At 47.1% G+C, this 20,197-nt stretch overlaps 2 protein-coding genes and 1 long non-coding RNA gene across 4 annotated transcripts in view; all 3 read left to right on the top strand.

The window, feature by feature from the left end:
- Positions 1-992: 992 nt before the first annotated feature.
- Positions 993-18,746, top strand: LOC117651667. Of its 2 annotated transcripts, none has more exons than XM_034395912.1 (3): positions 993-2,714; positions 7,175-7,342; positions 18,562-18,746. In XM_034395912.1, exons 1-3 carry the CDS (start codon positions 2,553-2,555, stop codon positions 18,613-18,615), a joined length of 384 nt encoding a protein of 127 aa, XP_034251803.1. In that variant the 5' UTR covers positions 993-2,552; the 3' UTR covers positions 18,616-18,746. The 2 variants fall into 2 exon arrangements, with proteins under 2 accessions (XP_034251803.1, XP_034251802.1); XM_034395911.1 differs by lacking the exon at positions 18,562-18,746 and adding an exon at positions 10,273-13,212.
- LOC117651668 lies at positions 9,593-10,083 on the top strand. Its single transcript, XR_004588117.1, has 2 exons — positions 9,593-9,703; positions 9,811-10,083. It is a non-coding gene; the product is annotated as an uncharacterized LOC117651668 (long non-coding RNA).
- The window catches only part of LOC117651666, an 11,686-nt gene continuing 10,126 nt past the window's right edge, over positions 18,638-20,197 (top strand). The window contains exons 1-3 of the mRNA XM_034395909.1: positions 18,638-18,884; positions 18,994-19,154; positions 19,236-19,458. Coding sequence (XP_034251800.1) covers positions 18,784-18,884; positions 18,994-19,154; positions 19,236-19,458 — 485 coding nt within the window. The 5' untranslated portion in view covers positions 18,638-18,783. The remainder of the gene's footprint in view (positions 18,885-18,993; positions 19,155-19,235; positions 19,459-20,197) is intronic.

Here is a 20,197-nt window from a genome sequence, read left to right as displayed (position 1 = left end):
GACGTGGAGAAGTTGCACGTAGGTCTAGTCGGTAGCTCGGTCTCGGCGCAACTGCCTCGCGGATCCGTGGAGTCGCCGAGGCCGGGCGGCCCGCCCGGCCGTCGTAGTTACCGCGCCGGCCACCAGGGGCAGCGCGGGCGCGCGCTCGTCGCATGCGCATCTGCGCGCAGTGAGGGAAGCGTTATGCGCAGATCGGCAGAGAGTTGTCTGCTGGAGCCGTGTGTGAAGTGAACGCATGGAATGCGTTTACTTGAACATCACAACAATATTACCACAGTTGGAACATGTCGGCTGCTGCTGCCGTCGCTGATACGGGTGGTACCGGTGCTGCTGCTGCTTGCTGGCGAAGGCGACGCTGGGTGTTGAGTTTGACTTGTTGGCGTTGGCAGCCCTGCTGCCTCGGCGGAGCAATTCAAACTCAGCGACATCCCGCCGAGCCTCATCCATGGACACCCGAGCTGCCTTTGCCCGGATGGTCTCACGAACACTCTCGTAGGAGTCAGGCAGTGTCATGAGGAAGTTAATTATCTTCGTCAGGTTATCCATGGGATCACCCATCCCAACTAGTTCCCAAACCATTGTGTCAAATGTGACACAGTGCTTTAGGAAATCAGTTTCCTTTGGGTTGTACTTTAACTTTCGCAGCTGTTCTGCCAGCATGATGCGATGGCCAACCGAGCTTGTGGCAAATCGGTCCGACAGGGCGACCCACATGTCCAGCCCCGTCGTCCCATCCTCTTCTAAATTCATGAGAACATTTAGGGCTAGCGAGCCCACACACCTCGTGATAAGTCCCTTGCACTTCGCGTCCTTCGCCCGCAAGTCCGCCAAGATGGCCTCCTTGCGTTCGCGCGCCTCGCCGCGGTCCGTGGCGAGGATCCGATTTTCCCGCAACAGCACTTCCAGTCCTTTTGTCACCATATTTAGAACGCCCTTCTCATCTAGAAACCTCTTCATCCTGAACTTCCACTCATTAAAGTTTTTCCCTTCGAAAACCAGTTCACGAGCAATGTCGGAATCCCTTCTTTGAGCACTAAAATGTGCACTCTGAATTGAAGAAAAGAAGGGAAAAAAAAAAACTTTTATTCCAGTTGCTAAAATATGCAATCTGGTCTAGATGCTTGAATATGCACTCTAAGATTTATATCTCGGTTCCAGGCGCTTGAATATGCACTCTGGTCCGGGTGCTTTAATGTGCACACTGGTTACTATAATATATTAGGTTAGGTGCTTGGATGTGCACTCCTTTTAAATTCAGCTGATCAGATAAAATTCGTTTCTTAGCCCAGATGCTTAAATATGCAAGCGGGTCAATTGTTTATATTAGCAAGCTAACATGTGCTCGCTTATATTCAGTTCACAAACAATTGTCGGCACTTGTTTCACACACGTTGTATCTTCTCAGTTCTCACTATCACAGTTTCTTGAATTTAACACAAATCACTTCACTTTTTGCAGAGATCGATCTGGGCCCATAACCTGTAGTTATTTATACTTTAGGTTAGGGTTCTTCTTCAAGGAGCACACGATGTTGAGAGATTCAGTTCAGCACTTTTATTCACGTCAGTACAGGACAAGTATAATAGACACAGTGACACCGGAAAAGGAACAGACAGAATAAAACAACATGGAGGCTCCAGCAGGGTGGAGATAGTATGACAAACTCCAGTCTACAAGTATGGGAAATTGTCACACCACAACAGTTGGTTATAGGTCGGCCCCGGGGGAACCTTCACACTTCGTGAAGACAACCGACCACCGCTTCAAGGTGGGTCAGAAATCGAACTCCTAGCACAGCAAATTCACTGTAATTCAAAGGGTCAGACATCTCACCTATTTTCGGCGATACAAAATATATCACCGAAAAAAAGGTCGTACACGAATGTTTCACGGAAAAAATGGTCGTACACGTATTACCGAAATAAAGGTCGTACACTAATGTCACCGAAAAAAGGTGAGACATCAGCGAGAATGGCCCTTGGCCCTTGTTTTCCTGGGGAAGTATCACCCTTTTATCGGTGATACATATGTGAACGACCTTTTTTTCGGTGATACGTGCGTGTACGACCATTTTTCCGCTGATACATTTTAGTAGTATCACCCTTTTTCGGTGAGACAGTTATGTCTACCCCCTCAGAGGGTGAGATGTATCACTATTTGATTTTCAGTGTAGCAACAAAGGTAAACCAGCAGCAAAACCTAAACTAAAAAAAATAAATATTCGTTAACCTATTTTAGGCCCACAGGCAAAATAGAGAAGCTTAGCATAGTAAGAGTGCATACATGTAGCATCTGAAAAATAAAACCCTTTTAAGAACTGAAAAAAAAATCCAAAAAATTCCCTATGGGGGCAACATTTGGTGCAAGTTTGGACCGGATCCGAGATGGTGAAATTCAGGTCCTGTAAAAACCTCCGATTTTTACCCAATGATATTTGTCACGAATGAATGTGTGGTCGGTTCCGATGTTGAAAAACTTACACGGCAAGGAAAAGTGTCAGAAGTACAAGGAAATCTGTGGACCTCTCGTCGTGACACCAGGGCCCGTACATAATGGTCGTCAAGCGGTTCTGCCCCTGCTCCGACAACGACACAGAGGCGCAGCACGATGCCAGCACTCTGCGCTTCAGTCACTTCAACCCGGCCAAGCCGTACGAGCCGCAGACAGTCACCGGCACCTTGACGATCCCTTTCGACCTGGACGATTCCTACTGGGTGAGATCTGTCCCTCTCCCACTCGTGGAGCAAACCAACACTGAGAATGAATTGGTCACCAATCACCCTTTAAATGATCCAGGAAGCGGAAGAAGGGGATAACTCAATTTTGGCCATTTTCCAGGAGAAACCAAAAACTGTAAGGAGGGAAAACTAAAACCAAACAAATGAATGTTGCACATGATAATAATTTCAAAAAGTATTAGTAAAATTTTGGAAAAAAAAATTAAAAGTGTAAGGTCACACCGTAGAGGATTTCTGCGACTTATCGCTTTCCGTTGAAATGGAAAACAGAGTCAGCTCACCTTAAATTTCCTAAACAAAGAGGAATTTGGAGACAAGTCAAGTGGAACAATAGTCTGCATGAAGTGTATGTTACTCTGGTGTATTTTTTGGACTTGGCTCTTTTTTCCGAATTGAAATTTAAAACTAAGGGGGGGGCTAAGTTGAGTTGATTCTTTTTACACAAGATTCGTAAAAATACAAGTTGAGTTATATCCTTTTGCCACTTTGTCAAACGGACTCATGTGGACTTCCGTTGAGTTATCTCCATTTACCAATGAAATTTAGACCGTAAAAGGGGTTAAGGGGGCTCATACATGTTAAAAGCACTTTTTTAAAAAAAAAAATTTGATGTAGACGGATTGAGATTTTACAATTTCTGTGTTAAAATCCTTTTAGATAATTCAGTAAGCTTCATTTTGGCTTAAGGGAAAGTGACTTTGGACATTTTTTGGAGATTTAGTCGAAACGTTTAAAATTTTGCTTCTCGTAAGATTTTGTTCGCATACTTGCTCAGATCTGTGGGGAAAAAATCAGGGAGACTCATCCCCAGTAGTGTCATAGAATTGACTAGAATGGGCTTTATATCTGCAATAGTTTTCAAGAAAAAAAATAAAAACAATTTTTTTAACAATTTTTTAAACAAATTTTTCAACAAAAAATTGTTCTTATTTTTTTTCTTGAAAACTATTGCAGATATAAAGCCCATTCTAGTCAATTCTATGACACTACTGGGGATGAGTCTCCCTGATTTTTTCCCCACAGATCTGAGCAAGTATGCGAACAAAATCTTACGAGAAGCAAAATTTTAAACGTTTCGACTAAATCTCCAAAAAATGTCCAAAGTCACTTTCCCTTAAGCCAAAATGAAGCTTACTGAATTATCTAAAAGGATTTTAACACAGAAATTGTAAAATCTCAATCCGTCTACATCAAACTTTTTTTTTTTAAAAAGTGCTTTTAACATGTATGAGCCCCCTTAAGTTGAGTTATACCCTTTTTCCATGTGGATTTTCTCCTAAACTGCTTGGAATTCAGTCAAATAATTTGGTGTAATGATGGAAACCATCCTAAGGCACAATATTAAAATACAAACTTTATTTGGGGATAAGTCAAGTTATTGGCTGAGCGATAGCGAAGCCCGTTACTCCAGTGGGGTTGAAAAGTTTTGTCTGTCTGTTTGTCTGTCTGTCTGCGTGCGTGTGTGTGTGCACTACTCCTCCTGAACGGCTCGGCCGATCTGGCTGAGATTTTGCAGGGTCATTAGGTATGTCCTTGGCTCGCCACACACCAAAATGCAGCTTTCTATCTCAATCCATTCGCTCATATAAGCCAAAAAACACTTCAAAAACGACAGAAAAAAGACAACTTTTTTGGTACTTTCAACTTTTTGTCAAGTTTCATATCGTTTCATATGTTTTTGAGGCTGCTGATGACGAAAATAGAACCCGTTCGGGCCACCGATCGAAAGTTAAATCCCATTAGTGTAGATTTTGATGACCAAATACTATTTTTTGAGGGGATCACGCCCGTCTCTACGGCCTGCCTAGGGAAGCAGCCTGCCGGAGGCAGGTTAGCGCCGCAGGCCAAGGTAGGTGAATACACCAGGCGTGGATGGTCGAAACTGGCGCAGCATCGCGAAGCCTGTTACGACCAGACACGGTCTGGCGTACACCTACCTTGTTCCCTTCTTCCGCTTCCTGGATCAAATGGGTGATGCAACTTCGTTGCCCAAATTTTGGTGACGAAAAATTCATCACCCGAAATTTGGTAACAGGCGTTCACTCTACAAAAAATGTCCTGTCAACGCCGTTAATTTATTACCAATGTTTGCTGTTATGCAATTCACGGCGTTTGCTGTGAACTAGTTCACGGCGTTCACTGTGATCTCGGTTACAGTGTTCACTGTGATCTGGCCACAGTAAACGCCGTGAATTGGAGCCTGATTTGCAGTACTTCGGTGCTCAGCGGCGTGAAACTCACAGTGTTTACTGGGGACCAGATCACAGTGAACACTGTAACCGAGATCACAGTGAACGCCGTGAACTAGCTCACAGCAAACGCTGTGAATTGACCTACAGTGAAAACTGGTAATAAATTAACGGCATTTACAGGACATTTTTGGTAGAGTGTTTGGTCGCCCAAATTTGGGTAACGCCGTCGGCGACGCCGTGAGGTTCCCGATGACGTCCTTCCGGGGCCACCACGATGACCGGAGGCCTCAACGCCACATTGGGTCATCGTGGTGGCCCCGGAAGAGCGTCATCGGGGACCTAACGGCGTCGCCGACGACGTTACCCAAATTTGGGCGACGATTTTATGACTGCCCAAAATTTGGTCACCGCGGGCTCGTCACCCAAATTTGGGCAACGGTGCGTGCGTTACCCAATAAAAGGGCGATGGTGGTGACTCTTTCATTCTCAGTGAAAGAGGAGCGAGCCCACCGCTGCTGTCATGTTCGTTGGCATGTGAACTAACGTGACACCTCTGATGTTTCTCATGTGATAAGTTTGATACAATTAGCAGCGATAAAGAGGCCACACAGTAAAAACTGTTCCTGGTTTTCTCAGGAACTCCCTTGGAAATCGCCTATGTCTGTACCATAGGCTTCCTGGGAAAACCAGGTGGCGTTTTTACCGTGTAATGCGATTCCTGAAATAATCGCATGTGTGGTAACAGTAAGAACATAAATCTCGTAAAAATGCAAAGAGTCTCTTCGGTTTTGACTTTTATTTGGATTACCACAGTTTTGGTGTGATTAAATGGTAAGTACGCTAATGAAGTGATAAATGCGCTCATACATTACAATACATACATACATACAATACATATGTAGTGTAGGGCACTATAAGTGAGAAGGACGGGTAAAGGACGATAGTGAGTAGAGGTTCACTTGGTACATTGAGGGGTCCGCACAGCTCGGGACTAGGCTACCGACTGTTGGCCGGCTCTGAGGAGCGGTCCAATTTATAGTTTGGGCAACAGTGACACCTTGCTAGGTGGGTGCTTTCAGAAAGCGAGACAATAGTGGAACCTTGGCCATGGAGGGGGAATCCATACCAGAGTCAGGAAGAAGAATAGAAATCAGAACTGACAATTGTTGCTTTTCACTTTGTACTGTAAATCGCTACACATACACTGAAAAACCAAACGTGGTCTAGACCGCACCAACTGGTGTGGTCAAATGGATGCCATTTTGACCGCATCAGTTGGTGTGGTCTAGACCACCTTTGGGGCGTTTGGTGTGGTCTGGACCACTCCAAACGTGGCCAAACGTGGTCTAGACTGCACCAAACGTGGCCAAACGTGGTCTAGACCACACCAACTGATGTGGTCAAAATGGCACCCATCTGACCACACCAGTGGTGCGGTCTGGACCACGTTTGGTTTTTCAGTGTACATACAATACATACCTACAATACATACATAAGAAACTTTTAATGCAATAATTTTCTCACGGCGCCAGGCGCCACTAATGCGATAAAGATGTTGAAGCACTTTTAATAACACTAAAAAACAGGGATAGCCATGAAATTTGTGTGTCACACTCATATTCTGACCAATACGACGTCACATTTGTAGGACAGAACAATAATCACTGTCATTCAACGAATTGAACGACCAATCGTTGCGTTGCAATGTGTAAATTGCATCTAGAAGCGAATCTGAATCTCAGTACAGTATTCTCAGAATCAAATTTGGATGAGGGCGCATCCCAATCAAATTGGATGTGCTGAAGTTAAAAAAAGGTGCTTTTCGAAGCTGCTTATATATAAAATAACGTCATAAGAGCACCTTTCCATTTTTTGGTTCCTTTCCGGATCGAATAGTAGGTGCCCAGGCCCAGATTCAATTTGGTTCGAATCAGCATTCGCACGACAGTCATCACATCGCGTTGATTTGAACGTCCGAACGAAGCAGGGGGCTATGGACACTTCTAGCAGGGCCTCGAGTGAAGAACAAGACGAACAGAAGTTGCCAAATTACGCTTTTTTCTTGATGATGAATGTTTGTTCTCAATCCAAAAATTCAAGGAAGCTTAATTTTATAATATACATTTTGATTTAAACCAGCTAAAAACTCCGAAAAGGGCCGATTTCTTATACTGTTTCCGGTCTATGTTCTTCTTCTTGCTCTTCACTTCAGGCCCTGCTACAAGTGTCTATATGTATTTGCAGGTGAGTGTCAGGGTTGACAAGCGAGCCAACAACCAGTGGAAGAAGAACTACTTCGTGTTAAACCGATTCCCCGTGGGCTTCTGCTCCACGGTTCGGACGAACATCCCTGAAGGCTTCGCCAGGGTGCTGGGCCCGAAGAGCTTGACCGGGCGCTGCAACGTACCGAAGGTTGGTCACACACACTCAACTTCCATCAGGTGCAGTCCAGAGATGAGCGAATTTCCATTTTGACCAATCGAATAAAAAAAAGTAAGGTTCGAATCGAAATTGAATTTGTCAAGGGGCAAAACTTCGTCAAAATTTGTACACCGTTATTTTAAATTCACGTTATTTCAAAGGTATTTCAGCGTTATTTCGCGGTACTTCGCCGTTATTTCACGTTATTTCAAGGAAAATTTACACCAAAATTCAAGTTGTTTGCCCCTTGGAACTAAATGTGGAAAAAGTAATCGAATCAAACTTTTAAAGATTCAGAATCGAATCGAACTGAAACTAAAAATGATTTGAGCGTTTCAGAACACATTTTCTATAATAGGAAGGGCATAGAGCAGGAACACAAAAAAAATTATGACAAAAAATGTGATTTAAGGCGGGACCCCGGTGACCGTTCACCCGCGACGGCTAAAGGAACTTAAAAAGTGTATTGACGGGAGTCTCCTTTTGCGAATACTCCTTGCCATTTTCGTTCTGGTAATGTAGCACTTTGCCGAGAGATGGCACCACAGTCAGGTACTTCCAAAAAATAAAAGGGTCCTAGTTCTGGGTGGAAATCCCTATACCTGCCGTGCATTCTGGCCAGTGACGGACAGCGCGGTGCGTTTTGGCAGTGTCGATGGCCAGACAGTGCGGCGACAGTGCGGCGCGGCCGGTGCAGCCCGGGCCACGCCGTGCGCTCAAACAGATGTCATTGTCCGTCTCTGTCTCACCCGCACAGTGCAAGCGAGACGGCCGAGGCGGGGCATGGAGGGGGAAGCAGCGGCTGACCGGCGTGGCGCGCGGCTCACCCTGGAGTCCGGCGCGCTCCAGTTTCCAAATTTAAAATTTGAATGTGACTTCTGAGTTGTGGCGGTTGGGTACTATCAAATTCCTTTTTCTTTTACGGTCATTTTGACACCAGTTGAACAACGATTTGTAATCGGAGATAAAATTTCTCTTACGACCTTCAAATCCTCGCATCAGACAGCGTGGGTGGAACGTGTCACCCCTTTCCCCTCACGAGGCCCTTTTTGCCAAATTCTGGCCAGTGCGACGCGTGCAAGTCCTGGGGAGCTCGTTCGTGGCCTGGCTGGATCCAAGTCCGAGGCGGCCCGGCTCGCTCTCCAGGTCCTCGTCTGCGGCTCCGGCTTAGCGCGGGGGGAGAGGGGGAGGGGGGACGCGGCGCGAACAATGCCCGGCTGCAGGTCAGCTGTCAGTCATAAATGTGTCGCCCCGCCTCCACCGGCCTGCACGGAGTTCCGATACTTTCCGCCGCGCCACCTTCCACAGCACCGCAAAACGACCGCCAAGTTCAAAACAAGGAAAATGCGGCAAAAACAGGGTCTCAGCAGATCAACTCGATCTCAAGAAGGGCTGGGCCTAGAAAAAAGTGGCTTACAGATTTCGAAAGGGGAGGCCAGGGCCTAGGTCAACATGTATATGGCGATTCTTGAAACAAACAGCAAGTGTCCGAAATGACTGGCTGAACATTGGTCAAAAATTGGACACCTTTCGACACCCGATTTTAAGGCTAAAATTTTGTGACACATGTTTCGCGCATACCTCTTGACCTAGATCCTGACCTCCCCTTTCGAATTCTGTAACTGGTTTTTTTCTAGGACCAGTGGTTCTTCGGATCGAGTTGATCTAGTTTTGAGTTTTTGAAAGTTCAATAACTTTGTTCAAAATTGAGCCAGCTCAAAAAAATTTTGTGGCGCGAGTCCTTATTATGTCCTGAACCTGTGTGCCAATTTTCATCCCGATCCGATCCCTTCAAGTTTCACCCCGGTCCCGCCTTAAATCTTTACGTGAAAACGAACTAAGGAACAATTTGTAAATAGTTCTCCCTGACGAGAAGAAATAAGGAGACAACTCAAGTGGAGCTGAGGTCTGCGTAGAGTCTATATTGCCGTGGAGCATTTTTTGATTTACGTACCTCCTTTTTCCATTAGTTTTTTTTTTTTTAATAAATTTGGAGTTAAGTTGAGTTGACTCTTTTTACATTAGATTCATAAAGACGTAAGTTGAGTTTACTCTTTTTACATTAGATTCATAAAGACACAAGTTGAGTTATCTCCGTTTGCTGGTTTGTGAAACGGAGTCATGTGGTCTCCGGTTGAGTTGACTCCATTTTCCGATGAAATTTAGACCGTATTAAGGTTCAAGTTGAGTTATATCAGGGGGTGGAAACGGGGCTGATTTGGCGGACCTTGGCTGCGGCGATGCGTGCACGGCCGTTTTTGCCGTTTTCACCACTTTACCGCGTTAGTTGGTAAACCACTTTCCAGCTGAAGTAGTCGTCTTAACGACAAAACCTCAACGCGTACTTAAAGAGTAAGGTTGAAGGATCAGCAAATAAGCTCCTTGGGCCGAATTGATACTTACAAAATGAGATATTCACATTTTTGTAACTTGTTTACATTTTTTTTCGGCGTTTTCAGGCCAGAATCGCCGCGCCCGAACGCGGATGAGCCATTTAAAACAAGTTACAAACATGTCCATGACTCGTCCTGTGGGTTTCAAATCTTCAAAACGGGCTTATTTTCTCGAAGAGACAACATTACTCTAGAAGTACACGTGCAGGATTTGTGCATAAGATGTCTACTTTAGCTAGAAAGTGGGTTTCTAGGAACCACAAAAAAACAACAAACAACGGCCGTGCACGCATCGCCGCAGCCATGGCCCGCCAAATCAGCGCCGTTTCCACCCCCTGGTTATATCCATTGACCATGAGGATTTTCTCCTACACTGCTGGGAATTAGAGTCAAATAATTTGGTGTAAAGATAAAAACTATCCTGAAGCACAAAAATAAGATAAAAACTCAATTTGGAGATAAGTCGAGTTACTCCCTTCTTCCGCTTCATGAATCAAATTGTGCTGCATAGAAGACTATGCCTTCCAGAACACGTACGCCTTCGACCACGTGCCTTTCAATTGGACCCTAGCCAACTACCCGACTCTGCCCTACGGAAGCTACGTCATGGAGCTCAGAGCACAGCAACCCGTCAGCAACGGCTTAGCCAGCAACACCTCCGCGTTCAAACGTTGCTTCGAGTACGACATCAAACAGAAGCCCTAACCTAGCCATCGGGGCGCCCAGTGCATACACTGTTATAAAATGGTTGTATAGAAACAATCACATGAGTGAAAATTGAGTTGTTCCAAAACAAAGAGTTTTATCATGAACCAAAGCAAAAGAAATGTCGTTGAATCTTGTGAGCAAAAAATTGTCGTTGAAGAACAAAATTCTTGTTTTCACCCTTAACGATACTATTTGTATGGAAACAAAATCTTTTGCAATTATCTGCTCAATTAAAGCATATTATGAATTATCATCTATCGGTCTTCTTTCGTCATAGCAACATTACTGTTATTAAAAAAAGAATTAGGCAAAATAAATTTAGCGACAAAAGTACTCCATGAATACTTGTCCCAGACATTACAAAATATTTTTCGACTAACAAGACTTGTCGTTGACCAACAACATTTGTTGTTGTGTTAGCAATAAAATGCTCATGCCAGGTGTTAGCAATAAAATGCTCATGCCAGGTCAACTAAGCACGACACTAGCCGTAGGCAGAGCCGCGGCGCGCCACAGTCGCGCCGTCAGGGTAGGCAACCCGTCTCACGCGGCCAACCGCACCGGGCCACCGAGCATCGCGGTGTCGGGCCGAACGCCCCGCGCAGTCCACTTGGCGCACCCTGCGTGAGTTCCCTGTATGGCCAGCATGGATGCCAGGCCAGGGCTGGAATGATAACTTCGAACGGAGACAGCCTCGACTCGCGGAGACGGCCCCTCGACCGCGCTGCGTTCGGGCGTGAGAGCGCGGTGGCAGCGCGATGTAAGACAAAAAAAAGGCGACAAGCAATCGTTTTAGGCGTCCTGGCTGGACGGTGATAAGACGTCATAGAGACGCTTGTCAGCGTGGCATCGCGGGCGCGGCTGTGACATCATTACGATTTGCAGGCGGCCGGGTCAGGCCCAGTATCATGGGAAAGCCCAGCGCAGGCCGAAGGGGAGACGCGAACGGGTTGCTGGAGCAAGGCCTCCACAAACAACTAGGGCCCCAAAACGGCATGCAGGTGGGGTCGGGCCATGTGGCCTGAGCCGGGCCCCGAGGGCCTAAAGGGTGACGTTGGCTGCAGGTCGTTAAGTGTGCCGATACTTGTCAGCCGTCGTGTTTTCTCGCAGTGCGGTGTCGTGTCTCGGAGAGAGACAGACAGGTGGCACGCTCATTTCTTTAATTTTTTTGGCTCCGATGCGCGGCTTGTTCGGCCGCACATCTGGAAGTTGACGCGCCGTGGAGTCAAAGGTGAAAGTGCCCTCCCACGTGATAAGCGCTGGCGAGGCGGGACTCGAAAATCTAAATAGTGTGATTCCGAGCGTCGCCGCTTGGTCCGGGCGACAACGAGAGTGGAAGGGGGGAGGGAGGAACTGGTGACCTGTGACCTGGCGGCACCAGCTGCGTCAGCCTTGCGCCCTCCCTGCCCCAGCGTAAGGTGAAGGGCAGGGAGGCGGGGACGAACGAAAGACCGTCCTAGCAGGGGACGATAGTCGGGTGCATTTTTTTTAATTTGTTCACGCGTTCCCCTCCCCGTCGCTGGATTGCCCGGCTCTGATTCGAGGAGAGGAGCTTGTCACCGCTCGGCCCGGGTCTGTGGGAACCATCCGAACTGCACATGTTCGGGTGCATCATGGCGGCCCCCGCGCGATGAAACAAAATGGGGGGGGCGGGGAAGCGCGCCGGCCTCCAAGGAGGCTGGCAGGCCCGAGGCACGGGACGACATCTTGGACGCATAAATTTGGGAAGGGGAGGGCGAGGGGTCACCAGCGGCCCTGTCATCCTTGTCCGCCGAGCAAGTGCGATCACGCAGTATCACTGTTTTTTTTAATCATGCCGACATCTGGCCCGCCGCTGCGCGGCGGAGCCACCGCGGGAAAATTCAGACCGCCCTCCCCATCGCTTCACCCCGAAGCGTTAGATATAAGCCCCGGCACGGCGACAGAACGTCACTTCTCTCTGGCTCCTCCTGCTGAACGGACCTCGGGTGCTGAGGCTCTGGGTATGTGCGAGTGTGTGTAAGCTAAGTGCTGGCGGGCTTAGTGGCCCTTTTGACTTAGGTGTAAACAGTTAGTGTGTAATGTGAGTAGGTGTGTTGTCGTGTGTAGCCTTGCCCTGTGTCTAGTGGTTTGCCATTACTGTCAATCAATCTGCTGTGTAATAAGCGGCTGTGTCAATTGTCAATCAACCTGCCGTGTACTAAGCGGCTGTGTCAACTGTCAATCAATCTGCCGTGTGCTAAGCGGTCATGTCACGTGTCAATCAATCTGCCGTGTGCTAAGCGGCCAGTGTGTTATTTAACCCGCCGTTGCCTAGCGGCTAGCTGAAACTTTGGGTGAACAGTGAACTCACGATGTGAACCAGTTGTGGAAAAGATGCAGCCAGTGTTAATTTTAATCCTGTTGTATACCAGTTGACCAGGGGCAAGTGCGAACAAGTGTGTATGGTATTTTATTGGTTAAGCAAAGTATTGGTTGATCATGTGTAATTTTGAACTAAGCCTAGTTGAATATTATCATGCCAAATTACAGTCAAGTGATGTTTTGATTGGGAAAGTAACCCAATTGTGTCTAGTGTAATAACGCTGCCAAAGACTGATTTCATTGTTCTTCCCTCATCTGTGAGGGATGTCAAATAATTGTGTGGTCAGGAATGATAGTCTTGTCAATTAACTGAAGTGTTAATGATGGTTATATGAGTAAGCATAAATGGTAAATAATCGGTAAAGAATATTTAACTGTTTTGAAATCAATCCAATAAACCAAAGTGTTTCAAACCAATCAGACATGTGTGTTGTCTCTCTTTTTGAATTGAGTTACCTGAGTAGTTTCCCGGGGTGATGGGGATATGAAATTGCCTACCCATCAGGGGTACGAGCAGCCTTCGTTCCAACTCGAGCCACAGACTGCTAAATCAATCTAGGTCAACATCAGCAGAAGATTCCAGTTTCACTTGTATTCACCCGGAAAACAATCTCGTAACAGTTGGTCAACGACTTGTATTTGAAAGTAGACTGCTAATGTGTTATTACAAGTTAGTCGTTGTGAAATTATCCTTTAGTTCCAGTACGAGTTTAGTTTAACAAGCTATTCGTTCCACAACAAATCTTGTCGCTAAAAAAATTAGCGATAAATGTGTCGCTAAGTTACAACAAAACTTTTGTCAGTGTAGGGGGTCATTTGAGGTCAGTTGGGCGTTGCGCATGAACTGACTGAGGTTGATTTGGTAGCTTGGGCAATTAAAATTTGTTTTACTAAACGAGGACCATGCCCTCATGAGCATAAGTCGATGTAACTTTTGTTTTTCTAGGTTTTTCAAAGTTCCGTCATGGTCAGAAACACCTATCAAAACAACATTGACATGCCGTAGTAAATTACTCAACCACATCAAAAGAAAACTGGCTATTTCACTCTCTTCCATGGCTTTGTCTTCACAAAATTACGAAAGGTGACCTCACTGTAATTCAAAGGGTAAGATATCTCACCTATTTTCGGCGATACAAAATGTATCGCCGAAAAAAAAAATGGTACACGAATGTATCACCGAAAAAAATGGTCGTACACGCATGTATCACTGAAAGTAAGGTCGTGCACGAATGTACCACCGAAAAAAAGGTGAGACATCAGCGAGAATGGCCCTTCTTTTCCTGGGGAAGTATCACCCTTTTTTCGGTGATACATTTGTGTACGACCTTTTTTTCGGTGATACGTGTGTGTAAGGGAGTATGGGGCGATTTGTAACAGATTTCGGAATTCTCTATACAAAATTAAGAACATTCTGCATATCGGTGTCAAACTTGTGCCAGTTCAGCAGTCTGGCCCTTCATCTAGACTGTGTAGCTCCATTGGATCAATCTGGAGTCCGTAATCTTTGAAATCTAAGACGTTTTCCAAACCCTTGCATGCCGTTACGAATCGCCCCAGCATGGGGTGATTTGTAACAGCCATGGGGCTTTTCATAACATCCTACACATTAAATGAAACATCGTCGGGAATGTTATCTCCTTCCACCAGTTGTTCTTCGGGAGTCCTGCAGACGTCTAAAAATCTACATTGCAAGCTCTCTACAAACTGAAGTGTGTACTCAGTATGCATCTACAGATGCATACTTGCAAGTACACACCTACAGATGCATACTTAGCTGAGTACACATCTACAGATGCATACTTAGCTGAGTACACATCTACAGATGCATACTTAGCTGAGTACACATCTGCAGATGCATACTTGGAGAGGTTAGGTATACATCTGTAGGTGTGTACTCAGCCAAGTATGCATCTGTAGATGTGTACTCAGCTGAGTATGCATCTGTAGATGTGTACTCAGCTAAGTATGCATCTGTAGGTGTGTACTTGCAAGTATGCATCTGTAGATGCATACTGAGTACACACTTCAGTTTGTAGAGCTGTCGTTGACCGCCTCAGCATTAACTGATAGGCTAAGTCAATCCTTACCTCACTTTTTTTAATTTTAGAGGAAAGCATAGAATAACTCGATTTAAAATGTTTTTCGAGCTGTATAAATGTATTGGAATTAGGCAGCAGATGAGTCGAGAAATAATTCAAGCATTTAACAGCGAAAACTACTTTAATTCTTGCTTTTAAACGGGTCTGTTACGAATCACCCCAAATGCCTGTTACGCAAGAAATCCGTCCCAAACTATCACTGGACAAAGTAAAAGCAACTTATGCCACGTGTTCCCGTATGGAAAAAATCGTCTGCGAATGCATTGCTTTTTGTCGGCTTAATCGGATCGTTTGTGGACCGTTCTCAGCTAGACGGCAGACAAATCGCGATCAAGACGCAGTCAACTCTAAGACAGGACGCAACCAGGGGCCAGACAGGATTCGGACTTGGGCCCGCAGTGCATGCGCGGGCAAAAGTCAGGCCGAAAGTAGCGTGTTCGCAGACACGGTGCGGCCCATCCGCCGACCGTCCGCAGACCGTCCGCAGACAAAAATGTACCTCAATCGGTCTGCGGAACGTCTGCGGACTGTGGGGTGTCGGAGCTCGGCTCGGCACAGCTACGTCACAGCTCGTCTTCAGGTCGTCTACGGAACGTTTGCGGAAGGTGTGGTGAACGTCTGCGAACCGTCTGCGATTCGTCGGGAATCGAACAACAACACAAACAAAAACAAGAGCGTGAGTCGCGGCCTGGGCGACTCGAACCCGCAGCCTTTGGACTGCTTTTCAGAGACTCTACCCACTTGGCCAGAGTGGGAAGTCTGAGAGGAGCGTCGCGAGGCTGCGTCAAGTTCCGCGCAGCCGCCCCGACTTCGGTTACCGGACTTGCAAAACAATGTGAACGATCTACAAATCAAAGTGTTTACTTGTGCGCTGTAGGAGCGTACTTGTCTATGTACGCTGCAACTAGAGCGTACTTGGCAAGTACGTCGTACGTACACTATATTTGAAGCGGACATCAGACAAGTACGCTCCAGTTACAGCGCACAAGTAAACACTTTGATTTGTAGATCGTTCACATTGTTTTGCAAGCCCGGTAACCGAAGTCGGGGCGGCTGCGCGGAACTTGACGCAGCCTCGCGACGCTCCTCTCAGACTTCCCACTCTGGCCAAGTGGGTAGAGTTTCTGAAAAGCAGTCCAAAGGCTGCGGGTTCGAGTCGCCCAGGCCGCGACTCACGCTCTTGTTTTTGTTTGTGTTGTTGTTCGATTCCCGACGAATCGCAGACGGTTCGCAGACGTTCACCACACCTTCCGCAAACGTTCCGTAGACGACCTGAAGACGAGCTGTGACGTAGCTGTGCCGAGCCGAGCTCCGACACCCCACAGTCCGCAGACGTTCCGCAGACCGATTGAGGTACATTTTTGTCTGCGGACGGTCTGCGGACGGTCGGCGGATGGGCCGCACCGTGTCTGCGAACACGCTACTTTCGGCCTGACTTTTGCCCGCGCATGCATTGCGGGCCCAAGTCCGAATCCTGTCTGGCCCCTTTTTGCGTCCTGTCTTAGAGTTGACTGCGTCTTGATCGCGATTTGTCTGCCGTCTAGCTGAGAACGGTCCGCAAACGATCCGATTAAGCCGACAAAAAGCAATGCATTCGCTGACGATTTTTTCCATACGGGAAGGCTTTGCCGGGTCCCTATAGGGCGACCGGGTGTCGGCCGGCCCGGCCCTTCGGCCGGGTCTGGGCCGGGTCTTTGCCGGGTCTGGGCGGGCCGGGTCTCGGCCGGGTCGGGGCCAGGTCGGGCCGGGTCGGGGCCGGGTCGGGGCCGGGTGATTCCGTGCGTAGAGGGTCATTTTGGATGTACCAAATGTTCTTTTTTAAAGTTCAACTTTAGGGGCTAAATTTGATGTAGATGGCATACATAGTACCCCACAGTACGCCTCTGAGCGTGGCAGCGCTACAAGTTGACTTTTAATTTTACCCCCTATGAAATACGGCGGAATTTACAGAAATAATGACGGATTTTACAGATTACGGAATTTACAAAGAGAAGTGTTTAGTCTCATGACCCGCTGGGTGACAAGATAGGTAAAAACTGTTGACGGTGTCATTTTGAGCATCCAAAATAGCGTTTTTCAGCGAAGGTTGTGGGAACTTTCTCCCTCAGATGGAGGAGCTACGGCCCGAAACGGAATTTACATCTATTTTTACACCCTTACCGTTTTGAACAATTATGACGGCCTGGGAGCGTCGTTTGACCGCCCCAGGTCCCGCGGGCACGGGCTTCTGGAAGCGTTTTTTATGTTCTTTCGATCCCAAGTGGTCGCGAGGTTCTAAAACGAAAAGGAACCCCAGTAGACCGTCAGTTGTGAAAGCAGCATATGTCACATGGTCACACGGTGGACATTTTCCCATAGGCGGTTTCGGGTTTAACAAGTGATGATACAAAGGTAACCTTCCGTAATTTTGTGAGGAATAAGTCAGGGAAGAGAGTGAAATAGCCAGTTTTCTTTCGATGTGGCTGAGTCATATGCTACAGCATGACAATGTTGTCTTATAGGTATTGGTGACCATGACGGAACTTACAAAACGACACTTTAGCAGCTTACGAAACCTAGAAAAACAAAAGATAGATTGTTTTATCCACATGAGGACATGGTCTTCGTTTAGTAAAACAAATTTGAATTGCCCAAGCTACGAAATCAACTTTAGTTCAGGCGCAAGGCCCCGGTGACCTGAAATGACCCCCTACGCACGGAATCACCCGGCCGGGTCGGGGCCGGGTCGGGGCCGGGTCGGGGTCGTATCGGGGCCTATGGGCCGGGACTTCGTCGGAGTCTAGGGACGCCCTCCAAAACTATACCTGAGCACCGATCACATCCGCTTCGGTTGTTCAAGGACCCTGTACTTGAAGCGAAAGAGGGGCCATACTCAGATTTTCCTCTGCTCCCTCCACTTAAATCAATAAACGCATTTGTTACGAATCGCCCCTGTTACAAATCGCCCCATACTCCCTTATGGTGCGATATCACAGCGCATTGCACCATACGTGCTATACTCATAGCGTTTGGAATCTCAGTGAGTGTATTCCTTCGTAATACGAATCTTATTCGCTTTTTCATTGAAAGATATAAAGAAAAACCGTCGTAATACGAAAACCACCTTTGTATTATGCTTGCGCCATTTCCTTCGTATTGTGGGAAATTTCTTCGAAAGACATTTAGAATGAAGGCGCTCCGGATGCAACCACATGCCCGTGCCTGCCCGCGTTTGCCCAAGTTTGCCCGCGTCTGTCGACGTTTGCCCGCGTCTGTCGACGTTTGCCCGCATCTGCCCGCGTGCGGGCCCGAACCTCGACCCGCCTTCGGATGATGCGCCCGCACCTGCCCGCCCTGTGCCCACCCTAAGCCCGTGCCGAGCCCGCACACGCCCGTGCAGTGCCCAGATTCGCTCGGGCTGTGCCCGTCACGGGCGCGAAATTTTTTTGTCTGGGCTTGTACCGTTGTGATCCTGTTTGCGCCGGGTTCACCCCAGCCGACCAGAGGCAGGCTCGGAGCCCCACTCCTGGCCGGTTCCGGGAAATCCGCCGCGGGGACGGCACAGACTCGACCAGTCCGGGCCCGCTGGCCACCAAGCGAAGCGCCACCCAGGCTTGCCAGCGCCAGACACGGCCGACCCGTCCTCTCTGAGTTATACCTCTCTGTTCCGTCCTCTCTGGTCCAGGCTTCCCCGGCCAAAGCGATGGTGGCGCCACCCGTGGCCGAGTTTGACAGTTAACTTCCTCATTCGCATTCGAAGGCGCCAGAGCGCGACACCGTCGGCTGTTACGTCACCATGGACTTCTTCCCAAGCTCCAGGTCCGAGTCCTTTTGCTGATAGCTCCGGAGGAGAACGCATCGTTTGACGGACTGTCCGGCGCATTTTCCTCTTTGCAAGTATTCGAAAATGCCTCAAAAGAGGCTCTGTATGTACCATGGTTGCCAAAACTTTACATCGGACAAGGAGAAAAATATTAGATTGTACAGCTTCCCGGCAGATCCAGAGAGGTTAGTTTGTTATTATGGAAAGTATATGCCCTGTAGACTTTCCACGTGTTATTTGAAGCAGCGTCGGTAAAGCGTCACTTTATATTTTTATATTCTTTTCTCTCTTCAGGCGAGCACACTGGGTAAACTGCAGTGGGAACGCAGATCGCCTCACAAACATTGGCGCCACTTACAGGCACACATATTTGTGCGAAAAACATTTTGATGAGCAGTGGTTTTTCGACGCTCGGAGGAATAAATTAATCACTGGCGCTGTCCCTCGGCAATATGGTTCGTATTTTAATTTTGAGTGAATTGTGTGCTTGTGTGACAGCTCGTCTGTACTAACCTCTCACATTTTGTCATGTTCAGTGCCTCCATCGTCAAACTCTCTAAGCCCCATCACAAAGCACATATTGGTTAAAACTCCAGTTGAAGGCCAGTTTGTCGTGAGCGTCACGGTGCCGCGTCACGAGCTTGGCGTTGTCCGGCCATCTGGAGTGGAGTCTCCGCCGGAGGGAAAACACGTGAAACAAACTCATCATCGGGAGCAAGAAAACCCACCGCCGAGCCCACATCTTGCGTTAACTATGAGGTGAGTTTGTTCTGAGTTCTAGAGTAGTTCCACATACCTTGTGGTGAAATGATTCCGGCATACACAACTTAGAGTGTGCATTGCCTTTGACAAGGTTTTGGGCGTCGAATGTTACAAAATCTTGCACATCTTACTTTGTTCATTTTTGTTCACCTTTCAAATAATTTTCGCTGAAAGAGATCGTTAAAAAATAATGTTTTGGAGATTTTGGGTTTTGAATGACGGAATCTTGTCAAAATGGATCGAAGAAGTGGAGTAAAGAAAAACCAATATTTAGACTGCAGAGTATACACTACAAGATTTTCAAAGACTGAGCCAAAATAGCCCCCCCCCCCAAAAAAAAAAGTGCTCTTTCACTGGGTTGTGGAACATGTGTCTTCAAACGTAAAATTTTAATCTACTGAGTAAACTCAGTAAGACTTTATGCTTCAAACAAACTTTCAAAGCTGAGAAAGTGCGACCCATTTCGAAGAAAGCAAGATTTCCACTAAAATCTCCCCAGAAAATAATTTACCTCTCAGGCAAATAAATTCTCAGTGCGTTCATTTAATTCTGCAAAAGAGCTTAATAAGTGCCCCGTTTTGGAATTGCATGTCAAATATTCTTCCTGGCCTTCATTGTACCACTGCTGTATCAGTGCTCTTGAGTCCAAAGCGACTCAAGTTTAACTTTCAGGTGTTGAAAAATTGAGTCGACATCCCAAAATTTTTTGAAACAGGGAGGTCATTTTGTGGTTAGA

The sequence above is a fragment of the Thrips palmi genome, unplaced genomic scaffold (genome assembly GCF_012932325.1).
Source record: "Thrips palmi isolate BJ-2018 unplaced genomic scaffold, TpBJ-2018v1 HiC_scaffold_6, whole genome shotgun sequence".
Taxonomy (NCBI): domain Eukaryota; kingdom Metazoa; phylum Arthropoda; class Insecta; order Thysanoptera; family Thripidae; genus Thrips; species Thrips palmi.
The sequence above is the reverse complement of the archived record's forward strand: the minus strand, read 5'-3'. Positions and strand labels throughout refer to the sequence as shown.

Excerpts from the sequence above, each read along its gene's own strand:
- LOC117651667 (XM_034395911.1), top strand. The coding sequence starts at position 2,553 with ATGGTCGTCAAGCGGTTCTGCCCCTGCTCCGACAACGACACAGAGGCG. Across the intron at positions 2,715-7,174 it reads ACCTGGACGATTCCTACTGG|GTGAGTGTCAGGGTTGACAA; the intron begins GTGAGATCTGTC and ends ATGTATTTGCAG. Across the intron at positions 7,343-10,272 it reads GGCGCTGCAACGTACCGAAG|AACACGTACGCCTTCGACCA; the intron begins GTTGGTCACACA and ends TATGCCTTCCAG.